Source organism: Cryptomeria japonica, chromosome 2, assembly GCF_030272615.1.
Source record: "Cryptomeria japonica chromosome 2, Sugi_1.0, whole genome shotgun sequence".
Taxonomy (NCBI): domain Eukaryota; kingdom Viridiplantae; phylum Streptophyta; class Pinopsida; order Cupressales; family Cupressaceae; genus Cryptomeria; species Cryptomeria japonica.
In genome coordinates this window covers 245,577,646-245,599,210 of record NC_081406.1, presented here as the reverse complement: position 1 = coordinate 245,599,210, position 21,565 = coordinate 245,577,646, and the positions used below count along the sequence as shown (strand labels likewise).

At 37.6% G+C, this 21,565-nt stretch overlaps 1 protein-coding gene across 1 annotated transcript; it reads left to right on the top strand.

Annotated features, from left to right (window-relative positions):
• The first annotated feature begins 8,166 nt into the window (after positions 1-8,166).
• On the top strand, positions 8,167-20,341 carry LOC131030748 (blue-light photoreceptor PHR2). Its single transcript, XM_057961649.2, has 4 exons — positions 8,167-9,442; positions 19,390-19,619; positions 19,789-19,878; positions 19,968-20,341. Exons 1-4 carry the CDS (start codon positions 8,276-8,278, stop codon positions 20,050-20,052), a joined length of 1,572 nt encoding a protein of 523 aa, XP_057817632.2. The 5' UTR covers positions 8,167-8,275; the 3' UTR covers positions 20,053-20,341.
• The last annotated feature ends 1,224 nt before the right edge of the window (positions 20,342-21,565 follow it).

The window sequence follows — 21,565 nt, the reverse complement described above, 5'->3', positions numbered from 1 at the left end:
GGATGATCAAGTGACGACTCACAATTGACCAAACCAAAGCACTGTGACTCACATACCAGCCAGACGGGAAAGACAACCAACTGACAACACTCACACGAGTCTAACTGCGAATCAAGTTAGGGTCCAACAACTATCTCCTCCACTCCCATCTGACATATAAGGCATGCTCAGACCTATGAAACCAAGTGGAGTCGATACCCTGTACCTACCCGGTACTAGTACCTGCAATATCCTACACCAAAGAACCACACGTGCATATAGACAAATATATATATACAAACATGGTACACACACCGATGAAGGAGAATCGTGGTGTTCCCTGTCTCACCGGAGTGAGTGAAGGAAAATCATCCCCTTGCATCCCCATACACTAGCAAACATGCAACATATAAATAACACATCACACATATAAGGTAAGAGTGTCAGTCCATGATAATGATCCATAAAATAACATTAATCATAAGCATTGATATACAACATAAACTCATACACCATAGACCCAGATAAAGCATGAAATAACATCACATAAAATCTAAATCAATATACAATAATGTTCCACTGAAGACAATCAAAACATGCAAAAAGAGTCTGATCAAGGAGGAGCACTACAATAATCACCCAGATCAACATTTTCAAACAAATTGCACTTAGCCAAGTTGTCTCCTGAAGCCTATTAATTATCTTCTGCCACAGCTAAGGACTCCCTATATGTGAATCACAAAAGACCCTCTGATTCCTTTCCAGCCACAAATTCCAGATAATAAGGGTTGGCCCAATAGCCCATGCCACTTGAAGAAAAGAGGTCTTTGTTGGGGGCCTGCCCAAGCTATCCCAAAATTCAATTAAGGAGGTAGCATGAAAACAAGCATGTTTCCAAGCCTCCCACCACTTGTGCCAAACCTCCCTAGAGAAAAGGCATAGAAAAAACAAGTGGGCGCAGTCTTCCTCATTATGCATACAAAGATAACAGATAGATGGTCCCTGGAAGCCTCTCTTACGAAGATTCTCCCTCATGAGGCATTTCCTCTAAGCAACCAGCCATAAGAAGAAATTACGTTTCGGCCAAGAGAAGCTATTCCAAACCTTCTTCCACCAGGGAACATCCGTCAAGCCATGAAATTGCCTATCAAGCTGAGTATAACCTTCAACAACATAAAACTTGCCTTTTGGGTTAGGACCCCAAGCCAAAATATCTCTCTCCTTGAGGAAACTACATAACCTACCCTCCAAGATATTAACCAACACCACACAATCTGCATCCGAACCACCCAAGGGCCATTCAAGAGGATCCTTGCAACAAGTCACCTCAACTTGTCCAATGCGCCTAACCATTTTAAAATTCTCCACCTTAACCCATCCAACATCAGTGAAAATGTTGCAAAGAGGTTGAAGCTATGGATAACTAGATAGAATAGGAGGGTGACCATCCTAAGAGTCCTGCCAAAAAAGAGCTTCAGAGCCTCTATTACAAATCCAGAAAAGGCCATCTTTAATAAGTTGGGTGCCTTTTTTAAGAGTATCCTAGATACAAGAGCCCTTGCCCACTAAACTAAGATGAGGCAACTCATGATCATTAGCACCAGGGAGATACTTGTGGGTTAAAATCTTGGCACAGTCCTGATCATGACTACTACACCACCTCCAATACAACTTAGCTGCCAAGGCCTTCCTAACCAAAGCAATAGATTTGAGGCCAAGACTCCCCAGCATGTCTCGGTTTACAAATAGAGTCCCATTTAACTAAACTCCACTTAGAAGAAAGAAAACTACCAGACCAAAGAAATTGACTAGAAAGAGCATCAAACTCTCTCACAAAGCTGGAGGGGGGAGCCTGCACAAAACACCTATAAATGGGAAGCGCTTGCACCACAATCTTCAGAAGAATCACTCTTTCAGCTGAGGATAACCACCTGTAAGTCCAATGATTAACCTTGCAACAAAATTTATCCAAAATTTCTTGCCAAAAATCTCCACGTTGAACCCCCAAATCTAAAGGAATCCCGAGGTACAACAAAGGAAGGGACCCTGTCTGAAATCTGAGGATCCTGGCAATCCTATTCTAAATAAGTCGAGGGGTATTAAAGAAATATATGGATGATTTATCTTCATTAATTTTCTGACCTGATGCTTTGCAATAGATATCCAAAGCTCTTCTGAAATTCACTGCCTCATTGATTCTGGCCCTACCCATCAAACCTGTGTCATCCACAAAATCAAGATGAGAGTAGGGAGGTAGAGCATTACTGCAACTCCAGCCTTGAATAAGACCATGTCTCACCTAGGAAGTGAGAAATCTGCCAAGACCTTCAGCCATGAGAATAAATAAATAGGGAGATAAAGGGTCCCCTTGTCGAAGCCCCCGTGAAACGCTAAACAATTATGAGGGTTCCCCATTAATAAGAACCAAGAAAGAGGTAGAAGTCACACAAATAAGAACCTAATTCGCCCACTCTTCTCCAAAACCAAAAGCCAAAAGGATCTTCTGTAAGAAATCCCAACTCACCCTATCATAAGCTTTGGCCATGTCAAGTTTAATAAATGTAGCCTTCTCCTTAGAGGAAGCCATCAAATGGATAGCCTTCATTGCTATCACAACTCCATCAAGTATATGTCTTCCATCAATGAAACCACCTTGCTCCTTAGAAACCAAAGTGCATAGGAGAGGTTTGAGTCATTCAATAATCAATTTAGTGATTATCTTGTAGACAACATTACATAAAGCAATAGGCCTATACTGATCCAAGATATTAGCCCCCTCCTTCTTAAGAATGAGAGCCAAGAAGGTAGAATTCATAGATTTGAGCATTTGTTTATTCCTATGAGATTCTTGAACCACATCTAGAAGATCATACTTTATAATCTCCCAAAATTCTTGAAAAAACTCAATAGGAAACCCGTCAGGGCCAGGAGCCTTGCCTTTTTTCATTTGAAACACAACCCCCTCAAGTTCAGACAACAAAATGGGGCACAAGAGAGCATCATTCATTTCAATAGAGATAAGAGGGGGAATACAGTTCAAGATGGCCCTCTCTTCCACCATAGCTTCAGGATCCTCTTTGGTAAACAAATTAGAAAAAAAACTGACAGCTTCCATAGCAATTTCTTCTTTAGATGAAAGATGAACCCCTTCTGAAGATATGAGAGAGGTAATAGAGTTACCATACATCTGAGCCATAACAGAATTATGAAAAAAAGCAGTGTTTCTATTACCTTTTTGGAGCCAATCCACACGAGACTTTTGTTTCTAGAAAATATCCTCATGCAACTCCCACTCTTCTAAGTCCTTTAGAGCAAGGGACTCAACCATACTGAGCTCCACAATCATCCCTTGATCCCTAATTTGACGTGTAACCTCATCCATCTTGGATTGAGCTGCCATCTTGTGTCTATGCAGATTCCCAAAACATTGTTTATTCCACCTCTTCAGCCTGTATTTCACATGTTGTAATATCTTCCCAAAGGTGTACATAGCCCGCCCGTGGGTAGGCACCCCTTCATACCACCAATCAACCATAGGATCCCTCAATGACTGATCACGAAGCCAAATCAATTGAAATTTGAAAGAGGGATTTTTGGAGGTTCTAAAAGATGTAATAGAAAGCTTAATAGGCCAATGATCAGAACCCCTCCAATCAAGAATTTCTAAACTGGTGGACCACCTATCATGCACCCAATAACATGAAACCAAAAATCTATCAAGCCTTTTAGAGATAGCCTCAACACACTCCTCCTATTATTCTATGTAAAGATAGCCTGAATACCCACCTCACTTTTCCTCCAAACTAGTAACGAAATTAAAATCTCCAGCCAAAATCCAGGGGAGAAAAGGATCTTGAGCCCGAACAAGATTGATGTGAGCCCAAAGATGAGACTTACCCACAAGATCAGTAGGAGCATAAATATTAGAGAAGATGCATCTTCCTCCAGTCTCAAAGCTAGAAGCGACAATAGAAATGGAAGACCTGCTAGAAAACCACCACAAAGGGGAAACTTTCCTCGGGTTCCAGAAGAAAGCAACCCCCCTGAACTGCCATGAGATCTCACTCCCTGCCAAAGGCCCTGAGGCTAGACACGCAAAGCACAACTGGCCAAACCATCCACTGAAAGCTTGGTTTCCTGAATAAAAACAACATCAGGAGACTCAAAATCAATTAACCTACGAACAACCTTTTGTCTAGGGATGTTGTTCAACCCCCTTACATTCCATGAGAGTGCAATCATTTATGTGGTTGAGAGAAGTGGGAATCAATGGGATTCACAAACCCCAACTCAACCAAAGTATCACCAATAAGCTTAACCTTTTCCTGATCCATTTTTTGTCCAGTCCTTAAAGGTTTGTCTAAAGAACACTTTTTGAGGGTCTTCTACTGCAAGCCTAAAACAGGTGGGGCTTTGTTACTCTTCACAGAACCTGAGGCCACTACAGTGGAAGGAGGAATAGACACCATGACCACTGCACCTTCAGGGACCTGTGACCCACTAAGATCTTCGTTGTCCTGAACATGGGAAGGAAAATCCATAACCATTCGAACATCCTGTTAATTCTCCAAAGATAGGGCCCAACCCTCTTTCTTGGAATCCCCATCCAGCACCTCATGCTGAAATTGGGCACCCAAGGACATTTCAACTGGAACTCCTTCCTCTTGGACCAAATCCTCTAGAACATCAAACCTATTTAGGGTGACATCATTTTGCCTATCCAACCAAGTTCTCTTCTTTCCTTTGTCTTTATTCTGAGGTTTGATAGGAATGAAGCCATCTTTATCAGCAGGACCATTAGGCATAGGGGCTTTCCCCTTATCTTCCCCCAGAACAAAGTGAGGAGGATCGGAAACAACCAATTTAGAAGATTTATTTCAGGGACATCTTTGTTGTAAATGACCATATTCATGACAAATTCTGCATCTAAATGACAGAGGCTCATAGTCCAACTGTTGGATCCAAGAAGGTGTCCCCAAACAGATTTCCATAGAGTCTGGCAAAGGATTATTTAAATCAACTTCTACACATATACGAGTGTAGGAAATTACCTTTCGATCTTGAGTTTGTGAAGCCGAGCCCACGGGTTTACCAAGAAGCAGTGAGATTGAGTGAAGAATATCTTCTCTCTAGAATTCCAACGGAAGTCTCGACAATTGGGTCCACACGGGCACACGAGAGGGAAACTCCTCAGCAGAATTAAAGCCAATATGCCAAGGTTTGATAAAGAGTCCCACCTGGTTGAAAAAATAAGGGCCACCCTCAAAAGCCTTGTTCATGTCTTCCAGGTTGGAAAAAATAACCAGAAAATAGTTATTGGCTACCATAAGTAGCTCCATGTCTCCTTCAGGATTCCAGACACGACGTTCCCAAGACTCTAAAACAGGTATAGAGAGGCAAAGACCGATAAATTTGCATATGAGAGCATGATTACACCAATATTCAACATCCTCTAAAATTTGCTCAGGTTGAATAACTAGAATTGGACGATCTTGGGATCTCTCCAAACAACCATTCACCTTTTTCATGCGAAAAGGATCTTTCAAAGAAGAGACGCCTGCCCCTAATTGGGAATGACCAATGTGTTCCTTTCAACATGCATGCATTGAATGAGACGGATCCGCCATATCCAGATCTCCAGAGATCATCTGAGAAGAGGATAATCCTCTATTCTCCATGGACCCAAAGAAAATACCAAAAGAAGAAAAAGAAGAGGGGCAAAAAACCCAACCCCAAAACCCCACACACCCCAATGATAACCCAGAGTAGAAGAAATAAAAAAAGGGTTGCAAAATAAAACCCCGCAACAACCTAGAAAACCCGACTACGGGCAAGCAAAAACCGACCCCCAGCAAGCAAGAAACCCCCCCTGGAACGAAACAAGCAGAGCGCAGGACACAGGCTAGGGCACGTTGGCCCTAGCATGACACCCACTCACACACAGAGCCATCTCTCTCCCAATCCATCCTCACCTTAAATCTCTTTCATCAAAAATTATCTTCCTTTTACATAAGCTCTTTTAGTGAAAGTACAATGGTTAATTTTTTTTTTTTTATTTTTAACGTAATGAGTTTATTTCTCCCCTCTTTGTACTACATTTGACATTACCTAATAAGTCAAGACTTTCTCTATTTTTTTATAATTACTATATAATTTTTTAATTCGAGTTTTTATTGAGTTTTTTATATAAAACTTGGGCATTTGAATTCATTTATACTTTGTCATGTTGTGTAAATAAAATGCTACTATGGTTTAATTATGTTTGTTGATGCACCTCTCAATTGGTAATGTGTCGCATGCACCCTAAGTGAACTAAGTTCTTTCAACACATTCATTCAAAATCTTGTCATTACTAATTATAATCATATATAATATTCTTGATAAAATGTCTCCTTTTTGATAGATTTTGTAAGAATTGGGTATGCCTAAAACTTTGAAGGATATGATTGTCATATTTGGAATGTTTTTATTTTCCATTTCTTTTTATTATATAATATCATATCCTAGTTAACAATGAAAAATGTGTATTTGTTGGAATGATGATATTTTTAGAATTGATTTTGATCATGATCTATAATTATCATGGATAATTCCATAACAAATTCTTCCAAAACAAATTTCACAAAAAAACAAATTAGTTGAATTGTTTGCTACCTCTATGTATTTGTTTACTATCAACTATACTTTTAACATTCATATTTATCAACTAATCAATCTAAAAAGTCACAGTGCAAACAAATCACCTGGTCATCAACATTTAACAAATATTTATTCTAGAAAATAAATTCAACTTCAAGTATACTACGAGGGTCTTAATATCGAACTCAAAATCAATTAATCAATCTACAAAGACTCTTTACTAAGAAACCATTTGCTCATCATTTTTTAACAAAGATTTGTTCCAAGGAACAATCTCTACTTCAATTATACTAGTCATATTGGTACAAACCAATTTGAAGCCAATGTTTAATAACTAAATCTTAATTGACCCAATAAAGTGTGATACATACAACTTGTAAGAATCTATTGTTATCAAACTATTATCCAAGATTTACTGCTGAATTAATAGACCATAACTCATCTATCAACTAGTCAACACATACTATTATTACAATACCAGAAATACGAGTACTTGCCACAACATGACATTTGTTTCTTATCTAAAATTCTTCACTTTTATATTTTAAGTTTATTTACATTTAAATTTTTAAAATCCATAAAACCCTAATATAAAACCCCCATATTTTTAACAAACCCCACTTTGGTATGCCTAAAACTTTGATGGGCAAGATTGTCATATTTGAAATGTTTTTAGTTTCCATTTCCTTAAAATTACATAATATCAATTCCTAGTTAATAAGGAAAATTTGTAGTTGTTGGAATGATGACATTTTTACAATTGATTTTGACCATGATTTATAATTATCATGGATGATTCCATAAAAAATTCCTCCAAAACAAATTTGAGAGTAAAGCAAATTAATTGATTTGTTTGCTACTCCTATGTATTTGTTTACTATCAACTATACTTTTAACATTCACAAATCAACTAATCAATTTAAAAAGCCACATTGCTAACAATTCACCAAGTCATCGATATTTAACAAATATTTATTATAAAAAAGAAATATTCTCAACTATTATCTGATATGCTCATGAAATAATAGACCGTAACTCATCTACCAACTAGCCAACAAATACTATTATTACAATACTACAAATACTAAATTATTATTATTGTTATTTTAAATATGCTCAATAGTTCCCCACACTACAAATACTAAATTATTATTATTGTTATTTTAAATATGCTCAATAGTTCCCCACGCTTGAAAGTACAAGACCCACGAGTTCATACCAACAAAAGCTATTATTACAATACTACAAATACAAATACAAATACTCACCACTACATGACATTTTTATTTCTTATCATCACCAATCTATCAACTAGCCAACAAAATTCTTCATTTTTTATTTAAAATTTCTTTACATTTAATTTTTTAAAAATTTATAAACTCCGCATTTTTAGCAAACTCCTTCCATGGGACCAGAACCCAACTCATGTAAAGTGGCTCATAGGGGTTTTGGTAGACGATCACCCTTAACCATGGTTGGTGAGGAGGGTAGTTGTGGAAATGTGGGAGAGTTAGGTGGATAGTGGGTTGGTTGGCACATCTTTGATTAAAAAGTTATCCACTTGACTCACTCACTCTCTCTCGGAGAAATCCAGACGTATTTCTGGTCTGTTTTATTGTCCACCATATCCACAGGACAGAAGCCACAAAAAAAAAACATGGCGCCTGTGCAGCAGAGCAGCTATGGCTCCAATTTTAGAGACCTGGAGCTCATCATGGACAACAATGTCCGCAGAGTCTTCTCCCCTAACCAGCCACAACGTCAACGCTTATGCACTCTTCCTGCACCAGCACAGAAAGAAAGAGAAATTGAAAGAGAAACAACCTCATTGATTGATGAATCTTCTCAGCCCAGACCCCTTCCAAACCCCATTGCAAATGCCGCATCCATTTCCCTAGCCCTCGGCAACATGGTGAACTCCAGCGTTTTCTCCACCAAAAGCGGCCGCCATTCACAGCTCCGCCTGAAACCCTCCGGCACCAGCGTCTCCGCCGCCAGGCTGAAGCCACTGCCGACGAGACCCGTAACACTCCCCAAGCAGCCGCAAGATTTCGTCCCATCGCAGCTCAGCTCCGACATGCCGCTCTTGACCCCCGCCGCTCCGGCGCCAAAGCACTCCGCCAAATCTGGCACCTCTTCCTTCCCGGACTACCTCCGCCTCCGCCAGAATTCCCCAGGCCCTAACGATCCCTCCAACGGTGCGGCCGCGCGCAAGGCTGTTGTCGCGTGGTTCAGAAACGACCTCCGCCTGCACGACAATGAAATCCTAAACGCTGCCAACAATCAGTCAAGCAGCGTGCTTCCTGTCTACTGCTTCGATCCCCGCGACTATGGGAAGTCTTCCTCTGGTTTCGACAAAACCGGGCCCTACAGAGCAACATTTTTGCTCGAATGTGTTGCCAATTTGAGGGCAAATTTACGGGAAAGAGGCTCGGATTTAGTCGTTAGAGTAGGAAAGCCCGAGGAGGTTTTGGTTGAGCTGGCGAAGAGCGTGGGGGCGGATGCGGTGTATGCACACCAGGAAGTTTCCCATGATGAAATCAAGGCGGAGAATAAGATTACGGCGGCGTTGAAAGAGGAAGGGGTGGAGGCCAAGTTCTTTTGGGGAAGTACATTGTATCACTTGGAGGATTTGCCTTTTAAATTGGATGACATGCCTTCCAATTATGGGACTTTCAGAGATAAAGTGCAAAGCTTGTCGGTGAGACAGGTTTTGGAGCCCCCTAAAAGGCTGAAAGGGTTGCCAGTGCGGGGGAGTGTGGAGCCCGGTGAGATTCCGACTTTGTTGGATTTGGGCTTGAGTCCGCAGAATGCTAAATCCCAGGTATAGAAATATGTATCAGGCATTTGCTTTTCGTAAGATAATTTTTCATTTATTTAAAAGAACGAAGGGAAGAAATAAATTATATCCAATACCCTGCTCAGTGCACGTCAATAGCATTTCTAAGAACATGAATTTACATTAGAGTAGTTCTAAGGCGAATAAAACTATAAGAGTTGGAAAATTGAGTAAGAATTAATCCAGAAAAGTGCCATTTATGGTCGTAGTCGTTGAAACAAGTGGCATAAGGAAATATTTTATTAGCAGGAACTTGAGTAGAAACCAGTTGGTAAGGTTGCAAACTTGAACGTGAGAAGCGTTTTTCTAGACCTGAAACAGCACTTCAAAATAGATATCATCGATCTCCCGATAGTCACACCCAAAGTGCAGCTCTTTGTTTCGTTTTTTGCAAGAGAGAATAAATTGAAGGAGCTTGCGTGAGTGTCCATTTATCTTGTGGCATTTTAACATGTAACCGATCATCTAGATGTTTGTGGAATAGAATTACACAATTTTCACCAGACACCCATTCACCTGAAAGGACAACAAGATTTTGAATTCCTATTTGCAAATTCCGTAGATGAAAAACTCGGGCTTGGCAATAATTTGGCTTACTCAATATTTTCATTCATTAGGGAGTTGGCAAAAACTTGGGGAGTTGCAAATACTTCGGGATAAACTTGGCAACAACTCATCAAATTTTCCAAACGCTAAAATAAATCATCAAAAACATGCATACTACTGAATTTACTATTTAGGGAACATATTACTGAATATAAAAAATAGTATTTGAAAAAATAGCTATAGAATGATGTACAATTATAAGAATAACTTGGAACTTTGGCAAGTTAGTAAAACTTGAAAACTTCTAAACTTTCAAGTGAACATTAACAATTTAACATTGAACAGTGAAAATGTCGAATTCAAAATTTATATTATATTCAAGATTTCATAATGATGATTACAAATGATCAAAGTAATAAAATGGATTGAAGTTAGGCTACTAATCATTCCCAAACTCCTCATCACTAGAACTGTTGGACTCCACACAGTCAAGCATCTCCAAACTAATACCAACCAGCCTTTACTGTGTAATTGTAGTATCCTCATCAATCTGTGCTGGCTCCTTTGGCTCTACATTCCACTGCAATGCTGGACTCTCTATGTACAAAAATGTGTCTCAGTCAATGAGATACAAGGCACTATGTCCAACCACAAGCCTCTTTGCTCTCCTAGAGGTAAGCTCGTTCCTCTTAAGAGAGTGGATGAAGATATAAGTAGATCAGTTCCTCTCAGCAGTAAAAAACTAGAAAATTAAGATAGCAAATTAATGTCTAGAGAGGTTGTCAAAGAATTCAGTCCATGCATAGTTCACCACAAAATTGCGTCCTCTCGTGCCATAGTTGCCCTATCCATCTTGGCCTCCTTAGAATGTTCCCTAAAAGTGGCAAATTTTTTCCATTCAATATGAATGATGTCGGTCTCTATAGGTCCATAGATCTTTTGTATGGCCCTCGAACCTGCCTTCACCTCAGCATCCTGTATGGGTGTAACTCTACCAGGCCTTTGCACATACCACTTGGGGCTTAATGCATGGGCAACCATGTGCAAGGGAGTGTTGAGCTTCTCCCATCTTAAATGAATGCTTGGCTGAATGTGCTCATTGTAGAATGCTAATGTGGGGTCCTCTTGCACAGCAACCTTCATTTAGTCTAGCATAGAATCAATGCGCTCATACACCCCTCCAAGGCTAGGTGGATTATATATAATGACCTAGAAGACTAGAGTAATGATAGAGACTATATAGTTGCATTACCCCAAAAAACATCACTCTTCACTACATCCTTCACCCTCTTCGCCTACTCTGTCTTAGACTCAGGCCACTGATTCCATTTTGTGCAACTCAAGCATTCTCTCCAAGAGAATGAAATAAGATTCATATCTAGCCTCAACTGGCTTCAAGAATTCCTTCTTAGAGAATGTTTTGAAGAGTGCATGTGAAGTGTGGTGGTTATAGATAAACATTTGCACATCTCTAGTATCATTGACCATTGCTTTGATCCAATCAAGCTTTCCAATGTTCTTGAGTGTATTATTCATGGAATGTGCACAACAATGAGTCCACCAAAATGTCTATAAGTTACCTCAATTAACTTCATTGCAGCTTTGCACATATGGGCTGCATCCGTCATTGTTGGACCACATTTTGTGGTCCAACCTCCTTAATAGCATTCTTGAGGATCTAAAATTGAAAATTGACATCCTTGTGATGTCTTGAACAATCAATTGCCTTAAAATATGGGCTCTTTGAACATGTAATCATGATATTGATGAGTGGATTATGCCTAATGTCCGTCCACCCATCTATGACTATACTGCATCCACTTGTCACCCAACATTCCTTCACCTTCTCCATTAATACATTTGTCTTGTTTCCATTAACACATTTATCTTGGAATAGTTCTTATCCTAGTTTGTGGTCCCCAAGTTTGTCTCCCTTGGTGGCAAATATGACTGCCCTTGCTACCTTCATCATTACCTCCTTATAACAAGGAGATCGAGCCACATGGCATTGAATGCCATTGGCAAAGAAGAATTTTTCAATAGCATCATTTGCCTCATCCTTCATCTGCACATTGAATAATTCAGTTAGTGAGTTAGGAGCATCACTTGTCTACTTGTGTTTCCCCCTAGCCTCTGCTGCATGTGCCCTTAAAGTAGAAGAAACTAGCATACGTGCAACTTGCATTTGCAAAGTAGAAGTAGAATAGTGTGATTGGCTCTGATGACCCCTTGGGCTATGAGACAAAGAAGCATATGTAGGTGCAATTGCATCAACTTCCCCACCACATAATCTACATATCTCAGCCCTAAATTTTAGGTAGGTTTTTCCCCAACTCCTCACATACGTCTACATCTTTTCCTCAAATATGGTGGGCATTAACTCTGGTAATGTTGCCTTGAAATTCAAGGTTATAGAAGTTGCATTTTCTCAACCTTGTGCCCCCAAATGCCCTAGTTCTTCTTTGTAATTTTGTTGCAAATTGTTTTAGAGGAGACTTAGGATAAAAGGGACCTATAGCAAAATCAACTAGTATTGTGGAGGGGCAATTCGTATTTGCAGTTGTTCTTGCCATGGAACTCCAAGTTTGGGATTCACAATCGTTACTATCTACTTCTACATTTTCATCAGCCTCAGATGCATAATCGGATTTAGTTTCACTTTGAACCTCAACCTCATCCTCACTCATGTGATGAGAACTCATAGTGACATTGTGAATTGTCCCCTGTTGGGGATGTACCTGATTTTGGCCTAAAAATAACAATTCCAATAATATAATTTATTTTCAAAGAGTATTATTTAACTGAATTACATAATAACAATTGAACTTAGAAAAAATAATCAGTTAACATCAAACAAATGATAATGAAGTTTTCTACTGTAAACATGCACACTATAGCTTCAACCATATTAGAAACTTGAGGGGAAAGCACCATAGGATGCTGGGAGACTATCCTCCACAATTAAGCCCAAGAGCGTCAAACAACCAACCAAGTCAATCCGATTCCTTGGCCCACAAGCAACCAACTCAATGGGTGTCTACTCAATTGAAGGGACCCATACTCCTACATCGCCCTATTATGTTTCCTTGCCTGTTTCTAATATGATTGTTTTATTAAAATCCAATGATTAATTACTAATTTCTAAGATTCTTGATGAATTGGTAATTTAATTATATTTCCGTTAATATTATAGACTGCTGTTTTTAAATTCTAACTCAGGTTCATTTCTAAATTCTGCTCCAATTTGAACTTGATTATTTTATTCTACTGAATTCAATTATTCCTTGATATTCAGATTTCTTATTCTTCATTAATGCTTGATCATTCAATTTCTACACATAAACTTAATAATTTTAAGCAGCTGATATAATATCAGACTCCACTCTTTATTGGCTCAATATCTGATTTCAGATCAAATGCTTCTTCCCATTCCATGATCGATTATGGATGCCCTTTTTTCAAATGAATGGGTCTTCCTTTTATATCTTTATCTTTGGATGAAAGGTCACTTCTTTTCATAAATAATAAGTCTTTGTAAGCGGTGCATCCCCTCTTGCTTCAAGTGCTGTTTCGGTTAGCCCTTTATCATACTCCCCGTGGTCGGCCCCTTTTCGAATTTTATCCTTTTTCCCTTGGTTGGCATCCTTCATCCAAATGCTAATATTAAATGCTTAAAACCTGGGTTGGCCCTTAGTAGGGACTTAACTTGGGTTGGCCCTTTCTTGGGGAATAAAAATATTTTTTCTACTTCAATTTGAACACCTGGGTAATATACATATATGGCTGGTGTATGTCACGTTGCAATAAACAAAATAAGATTTATAAGTTTATACTTTTTAAATTAAAATTCAAACTATGCATGCAGCATAATACAAAGGATTAAGTAACTCAAAGTGCCTAAGTAGAGTATACACATATAAAAATCCTTGTTCTTAATCTATTTCAACCAAGGATTTTACTTTTGTTTTTCTTACTTTAGGTCCAATGAAGCGCAAAAGTAGAGGATACACAAAAGTTTAATTCTTGTATGAAAAATAATTTGTTTTAACATATAAACTAGTAAAAGTAATTTGTAAAACTTAAATTAAAAAATTATGACAACTTGCTGTTGTAAAATTAAAATTTAATTTTTTTTTGCAAAATTGAAAATTTAAAACTAAACTAATGACTATTTAATTTAAAAATTAAAATAGAAATTTGCAATTTAGTAAATGATTTTTATTTTCTAATTTTAATGTTGATGACAATATGAATATGTAGCCATGTCTATGAATATGAATGTGAAACAGAAACTAATTAAAAAAAATCATAGAATCCTACCTCATGCTTGAAAAATGCTTGCAACTTGGTTAGATCCTCGTTTTCCTTTTCTTCTTGCTCCTCCTCAACTCTATTGCACTTGTAGCACTTTATTCTCACTCTTTCATTCTCACACTCACACTATCAACTTTCTGTTGATTTGTGTTTGCGAGTTAAAATGAGGGTTTGAGGGTCTTTTATAGGGTTTGTGGGGCTTAGGTTGGATCCATTGGCCATTAGGGTTTGGCCATGTGGTGGGTAGGTTTCAATTAAAAATTTATGGTTTTTCTTTAAATTTTGAAATGGCTTTTTTGGTCGTCTGGCCATGGGAGACACTTGGGCATCCCCAAGATGGAGACTCCTAGGAGCCTCCCAAACGCCTCGGGGACAAAATGTCTTGACATTTTAATGGTTTCTCCAAGGTGGTGGCAGTGTGGTGGGAGGATGTTTCCTCCAAGTGCCCACATCTCGAAAACATGCCCATCTCAAATATGTGAGGTTTTTTTGGGGGAAACATGTCCCCATAGAAAATTGGTTTTTATGAATAACTCAGCTACAAGTTATTTTTTTCGTAACTAACAAGCAATTTCAACTGCGGATTATTTAATTTATGAATTATACAACCATGGTAAATACCCTTTCTCTTTGAATGAAAGCAACACTTGAATTGCTAGTTGTAAATACTTTTCTACCTCAAATGAAAGAAAATCTTGAATCACTCTTTGTGAAGTTTCTTTCCTCTTTACAATGGTATGGGCTATATATGACACTAAGTATGTTGTGTGAGTGCTTGTATATATGCATGAGTTTATGTAATTAAACTAGATGATGCCATGAAGACAACATGAAGTTCTAGTCCATGGAGTGGGCAAGAGAAACTGGGGGCAACCAGTAGACTATATAAGAATCTCTTTCAGATGCAGATTTTGCTTCTCTACAGAACAATCCACACAGCATTGTCCGAAGACAAACACCTTGGAAAAAGGAAGTTAAACTTGCGTGATTCTCCTGCTTGGTGGATTGGAGCTGAGCCACACCATTTTACTATCCCTTCTCTGCCTCGGGTAGAATCAAGTTCCTCCATGGTTCCTGCACCTATGAGCACAAAACTAAACACTTCTCAGTCTTCTCCATCGGACATGTTACATGCTCTAATCTTGGGGGTCCCACAAGGGGATTCCAAAATGAATGCCTCTGCTGATGTCTCACAAATTGTTCAGGTGAATATGGAATCCAAGTTTGGAGAATTTTCAGCAGCTTCGTTGATGTCTATGGCTGTCCCAGAGATCAATGGGCCTAATCACAAGGAAGACAATTCAATTGGATGCCTTAAGAAGAACACAGGGATCACATCTCATTAAGAATGGACAAACATCAAGAGGAAAAAGTCCCCTTCCACGAAACCAACATACCAAATGTTGCTTCTACCTTCAAAGAAAGGGGGAAAAACCCAAAAAGGGTGAATGTCTCCTGTCGGTATTGAGTGATTCTTCTCCTTTGCATTTAGATAAAGATAATAGTTGCCTCTTTGAACCCCTGTCTGCAGGGCTTGCAATTCTGTGGCATGTGTTTAGATGAATTCTTGTGCAGCCCTTTTAGAGGGCTGATGCGAATGAAGAATTTTAACTTACTTTATATTTATGCATGTATATGTAAATATGTATTACATATATGTATGTATACAATTTTTTTGGGGAAAGGCTCAAAGGGGAAATACAAATATTTGTTTGTAAAATGTGTCGTGTGTAAGCAAAACAAGTGCTAGATAATTAGAACTATTGATTTTTTGCAGCCTCTCCTTGTTCCTTGTCAATGGTGGGAGGGGGTTTCCATGGATTTCATTATCAGATTGTCCAAGTTTCTGGGGAAAAATCTCATCATGGTTGTTGTGTATTTGACTCACCAAATATGCCGATTTTTTTACATTGTCTCATCCATTTATGGTAAGTACAGTTGCAATAACTTATAAGCTATATGGAGAGTTCAAAAGCTACATGGGACCCAAATATCTTAGCAAGTGATTGTTATCCTATATTTACTAGTAATTTTTGGACCGAGTCATTTTCATGTTTCAATACTCAACCAACACATAGCTTTTCTTATTATCCCCAATTTGATGGGCATATTGAGGTGGTCAACAAATGCTTGGGGGATTATCGCCTCTCTTTTTCTTCTGAAAAATATGAAAGATGGGTTCAATGGTTGCCACTAGCGGAATGATGGTGTAGCACCTTTTTCCATATCTTGTCATTGGTGTTATCCATCATCCATCACCTCATATTTGAAGGTACACTCAAAGGTTCAAGCAGTCGAAGAATGCATTCAACACCAGTAGGTAGTCCTGACTAGTTATGAGAGGACTTGCGAGTGGCACAAAAGTGCATGAAGCAGCAAGCTGAGCAGCAATGAAGTGAAAGGCATTTTGATGTTGGATATTAGGTTTTTGTGTGTTTGCAGCCATATACACAAATGCCATTGAAAGAATAGGAGGATAACTATCAACAAGTTAAGCCCTAATTTTTATGGCCCTTATTATATTGTGCAGAAGATTTGAAGTTGTATACAAAGTGGAGTTATCTCTGTCAGCAAAAATGCGTTTGGTTGTCCATGTTTTCTGATTGAAGAAAGTCATTGGACAAAGAATTTTATCCCAAATAGAATTACCAGAGCTTGATGAACTTGGAAGAATAATTTTGGAGCTTGAAGCCATCCTTCATACACACACTTAGAGGCTGCAGATAATGAGTGATTACAAAGTATTTGATCAAGTGGAAGAGTCTGCCTGGTGAGAATGTGACATGGGAGGCTGAAACATTCCTACAGCAACATCCTGTGCTAGTCCATGTTGATGACAACATCAGTTCAAAGGGAAAGGGCATGCTACACGCTCTGCTCATAGTGTGTATCAGGATATGTGTGGGCTGTCTTACGGCACACTTAACATTTATATTTTCATTTCTGATTTTTTCTTTAGGCTGATCTAATTAGGACCAAGGGGTGTAACCCTACGTAATTATGTCTATATTCAAGGATAAGCAAGGCTCTCTCATATTAACATATTGGGAATTCTATTCTTATTATTAAGTTGTGGAGGTTGCCACCTCAAAGTGGCTTGGTTATATACTCTCTGGTCTGCTCTATTTTCTATTATATTGTGTTCTATTTCTATGACTTTACCTCAGTGATATAGCATATTCACTAGAGACCTTTTTGCATACATTACACCTTGTGTAAAAGGTGTAACCTCTGTACCCCACTCTTCTCTTCAAGCTTCTTTGAAAATTGGGATACGTACACTTCTTTGCTCTACACGTTATCATGTAAGAATACATTCATTACTTGATTTGTTTGATTATGAAATAGATGGCCAACTTTCCTTTGTCTTGTATTGGGTTTGATGGCAGTCTTTATGCTTTATACAGTCATGAACTTGTGAAATATTTGTAAAGGTTATCTGAAGAACCTATTCCCCAAAATTTTCCACTGAAAGTCTTGCAAGTTTTAAGCTGGTGTTGGGATATGTATTTTTAATCCATTAACCATTACATGTGACAAAGTGATGAATATGTTTGGTCAAAAGACATCAAAGTGTTCTGCATTCTCTTTGTTTGGAACGAGGGAAAGAGGTTGAGTTCTATTCTTTCAGAACAGCTTCGATTTTTCTTTTTCTTTTTATTTTTCAAAGAAGCCTTCTTGGAAACAATCAGGTCGTGGGGTTTTGTGAGCTCCTAATGAAAATCATAGAAAGGAGTAGCTTCAGCCTCTTTCTCTGTTGTTAAGGCCATTAACTGGTCATTGTCCTGACATGCCCATTGGTTCACTTCTTCCATAAGCAACTTGCCATAAAAGTGGACTTCCTCTTTTTAAGTGTCTGATTCTCAGTGATTAATTCTCCATTAGGTTATATTGATTCTGTAATCTGTTCTTACAATTTGGATATATGGAAGAGCTCTCTATTGAACCATTTCTTTTAACCATTTGACCATTTGTTTACAAATTTTTGTTCTGTTTTAGTTCTTCTTTCAGCTTTTTCTTCTTGCAGTCTCTCATAGTACAAGCACTTTTTTTGCAAATTTATCCTGTACATATCCTTCGATATCAATTTTCTTTTTCTCCTGTGTCTTGTTTAGGTGATTTGGAAAATGTTTGCCAAATAATTCCTTATCCTACTTTTGTCTCATGTCACATTTTATAACGACTCTGGGGGTAGTAAGATATTGAATATCATAATTGCCATTTCTTAAAATGTTCGTCATTTGGGGGATTCTGCATCAAAATAAGCTGAAACTTGAAGGTAATGCCCCTGGATGCTATTTCACTTATTGAATTGTTGAACTAATTCAAACATATAAATTCCATTGCATGTGAATTTCTGGGTTCGCATTGAATAAAATATTTGATATGCATCAAGTTTTGCAACTTTTTCTTGTCGAATCCCAAGTTGTCTGAATATTTTAAACTAACTAATGAACACAATTTTAAAATTTAGAAATATTTATTTATATTGGCATGCTTTTCCACATTTTTATTTGGGTTCTAATTGAGTTTTATCTTTGTTGAAAGAAAAGACAGCATGAAATCTCGTGACTTAGATCTGAAGCTACAATCATGTTAAAAAAAGGTCAAAATAATATTGCATCATCATTTTTATTGTCAGCAATATTTGGCTTCTGTAGCCCAAGTTTTATGCATTCGTTGAATACACCACCACCTTTGGCCCGTTGATTGCAATATTTGGCTTCTGTAGCCCAAGTTTTATGCATTTGTTGAATACACCACCACCTTTGGCCCGTTGATTGCTCTATAGGTTCAGCTTTAAGCAATTTACTTATCTCACTGCATTTCATAGTGTTCATCAGGTTTTTGATGGTTGATTATGTCAGTTAACTTTGTTCTTAAATTTGAATTTTGAGCTAAGCATTATACATAATTCCTTGGAATGCAAGGTGTTGACCACAATATTTTGTTACCTATAATCTCCCAATTGTGAGGTTCAAATCTTTTTGGTCAATGTAGATATGGCACATGAATGCAAGTGGTTTCATTGTGTGCATCAATTTTAAATAAGGTAGTGCAATTTCTTGCAGAGTGGCAAATCTACCGCAAATGCATCACTTGTTGGAGGTGAAACAGAAGCCTTGCAGAGGCTAAAAATGTTTGCCACGGAGTATAGAGGGCAGCCTCAGAAAGTTGGCAAGGATGGCTCTGGAGATAGTCTTTATGGTGCTAACTTTTCATGTAAAATCTCACCCTGGTTGGCAATGGGTTGTCTTTCACCACGTTACATGTTTGAGGAGCTAAAGAAAAACAAGAACAGGTGAGTCTTTCTTCTCCTTTGGCATTGATCATCATAAAATGCATGGAAGAGGATACAAAATCAACAGAAAGTTTGAAGACTTTTTTTAACACACACATCCTTCTCAAATTTCATGTAGCAATGTCGATTTCAATCATGGCTAACTTGGATGCATCTTTTTTGAATTCAGTTCTATTTCATCATCTCTTGGAAAAGCTTCTGGTTCTGATGGTGGCTTAAATTGGCTTACCTTTGAACTTTTATGGAGGGACTTCTTTAGGTGAACTAATCTCCATAAGAATATAGCAATTTTCAATTCACATCTCATTTTTGAGACTTTACTGACTATTAAAACACACTGAATTTCAGATTCATTACTAAGAAGTACAGCTCGGCTAAGAAAAGTCAAACTGCTTCTCCAGCCATAACTTGTGCAGGCCCTGTTGCAGCGTAGTGGTATTCAGCAAACAATAAATTTCAAACAAACACTTCTGATGAGCCAGGCAGCTTTCAAAGTTCCATGTAGAGTTTATCCGTGGGTTGTGTTTGATTGTTTGTGTAATAACGGCTTCCTGGGAATGTAAGATTTTGAATATCAGTTGAACATTAGACATTGTAAAAGATATTATTGTGCCCTATAATACAATTCATTGAGCGTGCTAGTAAAAACATATCTATGATTTACATTGAAGAGTATGGCGGAATGAATATATTGCAATTACTGCATTTAAATTTATTAGTTACACCATTCCTGTTGTTATTTGTTCCAGTTACATCAGTATTATGGCTATTTTTGTGAGGTGACTTTGAAACGTAATGGTATATTCCTACTACTGATTACTTATTGGAGCTTTGAAAATCTTCAAGTGCCAACACATAGCTTTAACTGTGAATCCATGCAGAGCATTTGATCCTGTTTGTGTAATAATGGCTTTTTTAGAATGCAAGATTTTGAATGTACCTGATGATATCCATCATTGATCCTGACATTAAATCATATCAATGATTTACATTGGAAGAGAGTGATCGAATGGATGATGTCACAAGAAGTGCATTTAAACTTGTTTGTTACACCATTTTTGTTGTTTTGATCCCTGTCAGTATCAGTATTGTAGTATTTTTTGTGCTGTGATTTTGAAAAGTAATGGTAATTTCCTGCTGAGCATTGCTTAATAGCGTTTGGAAATTTGAAGATTGTTAAATTCAATCTAATATTGCTATCTGTGAATCTTGCAATATTAAAATGCCTTCACATAGTAAACCTCCTGCTGAGCTTTATAGATGTAGGTTTGCTTAATCTGCGTAGGCAACTAATTTTAACAGATTAGGATGTTTTCAGTTGAAATTTAAACATTATTTAGTCCATGCTACCATAAATATACATTTAAAGAAGTGATATTAATTATAATATAAGGGTAATAACCTATCATTTTTATTAATGTTAATGGCGAACATAAATCCTTTTGGGTTAAAATTGGTGGTAGTCATTTTAATGCAACATAAGAATTTAATATATTTTACATCATTGCATTTTTGAACATCTTTATCTTAAAGATGTGTGACAATTAAATACTAAAAAATACTTTCTTGCCATCTTTTTCCAGTTTATCATATTAAATGAAATGGATTTAATCAAAATGAATATCAACTAGGTTAATTAACGTCGCATCCTTAATTTACTAGAAAAGGAAAATTATATTGAATAGGGTCCGAAGAGGTAAATTAGACTGAATAGTGTCAAATGTGGCAAGTTAAGGCAATATATCCTTAATTAACCCAATCAATTTAAGTAGGCAATTTATCAAAACAAAAATTAAATTAGTGTAAAAGAGATAATTGGTTTTTGTTGCTTTTAATTTTATGCACCTTGTCGTGTCTAAGTAATTGACACTTGTAATTAGGGATAATTATCCTTCAAATTTTGCTCCTTTTTATGATTTGTCATTTTCTTATAGATCAACCTCAAT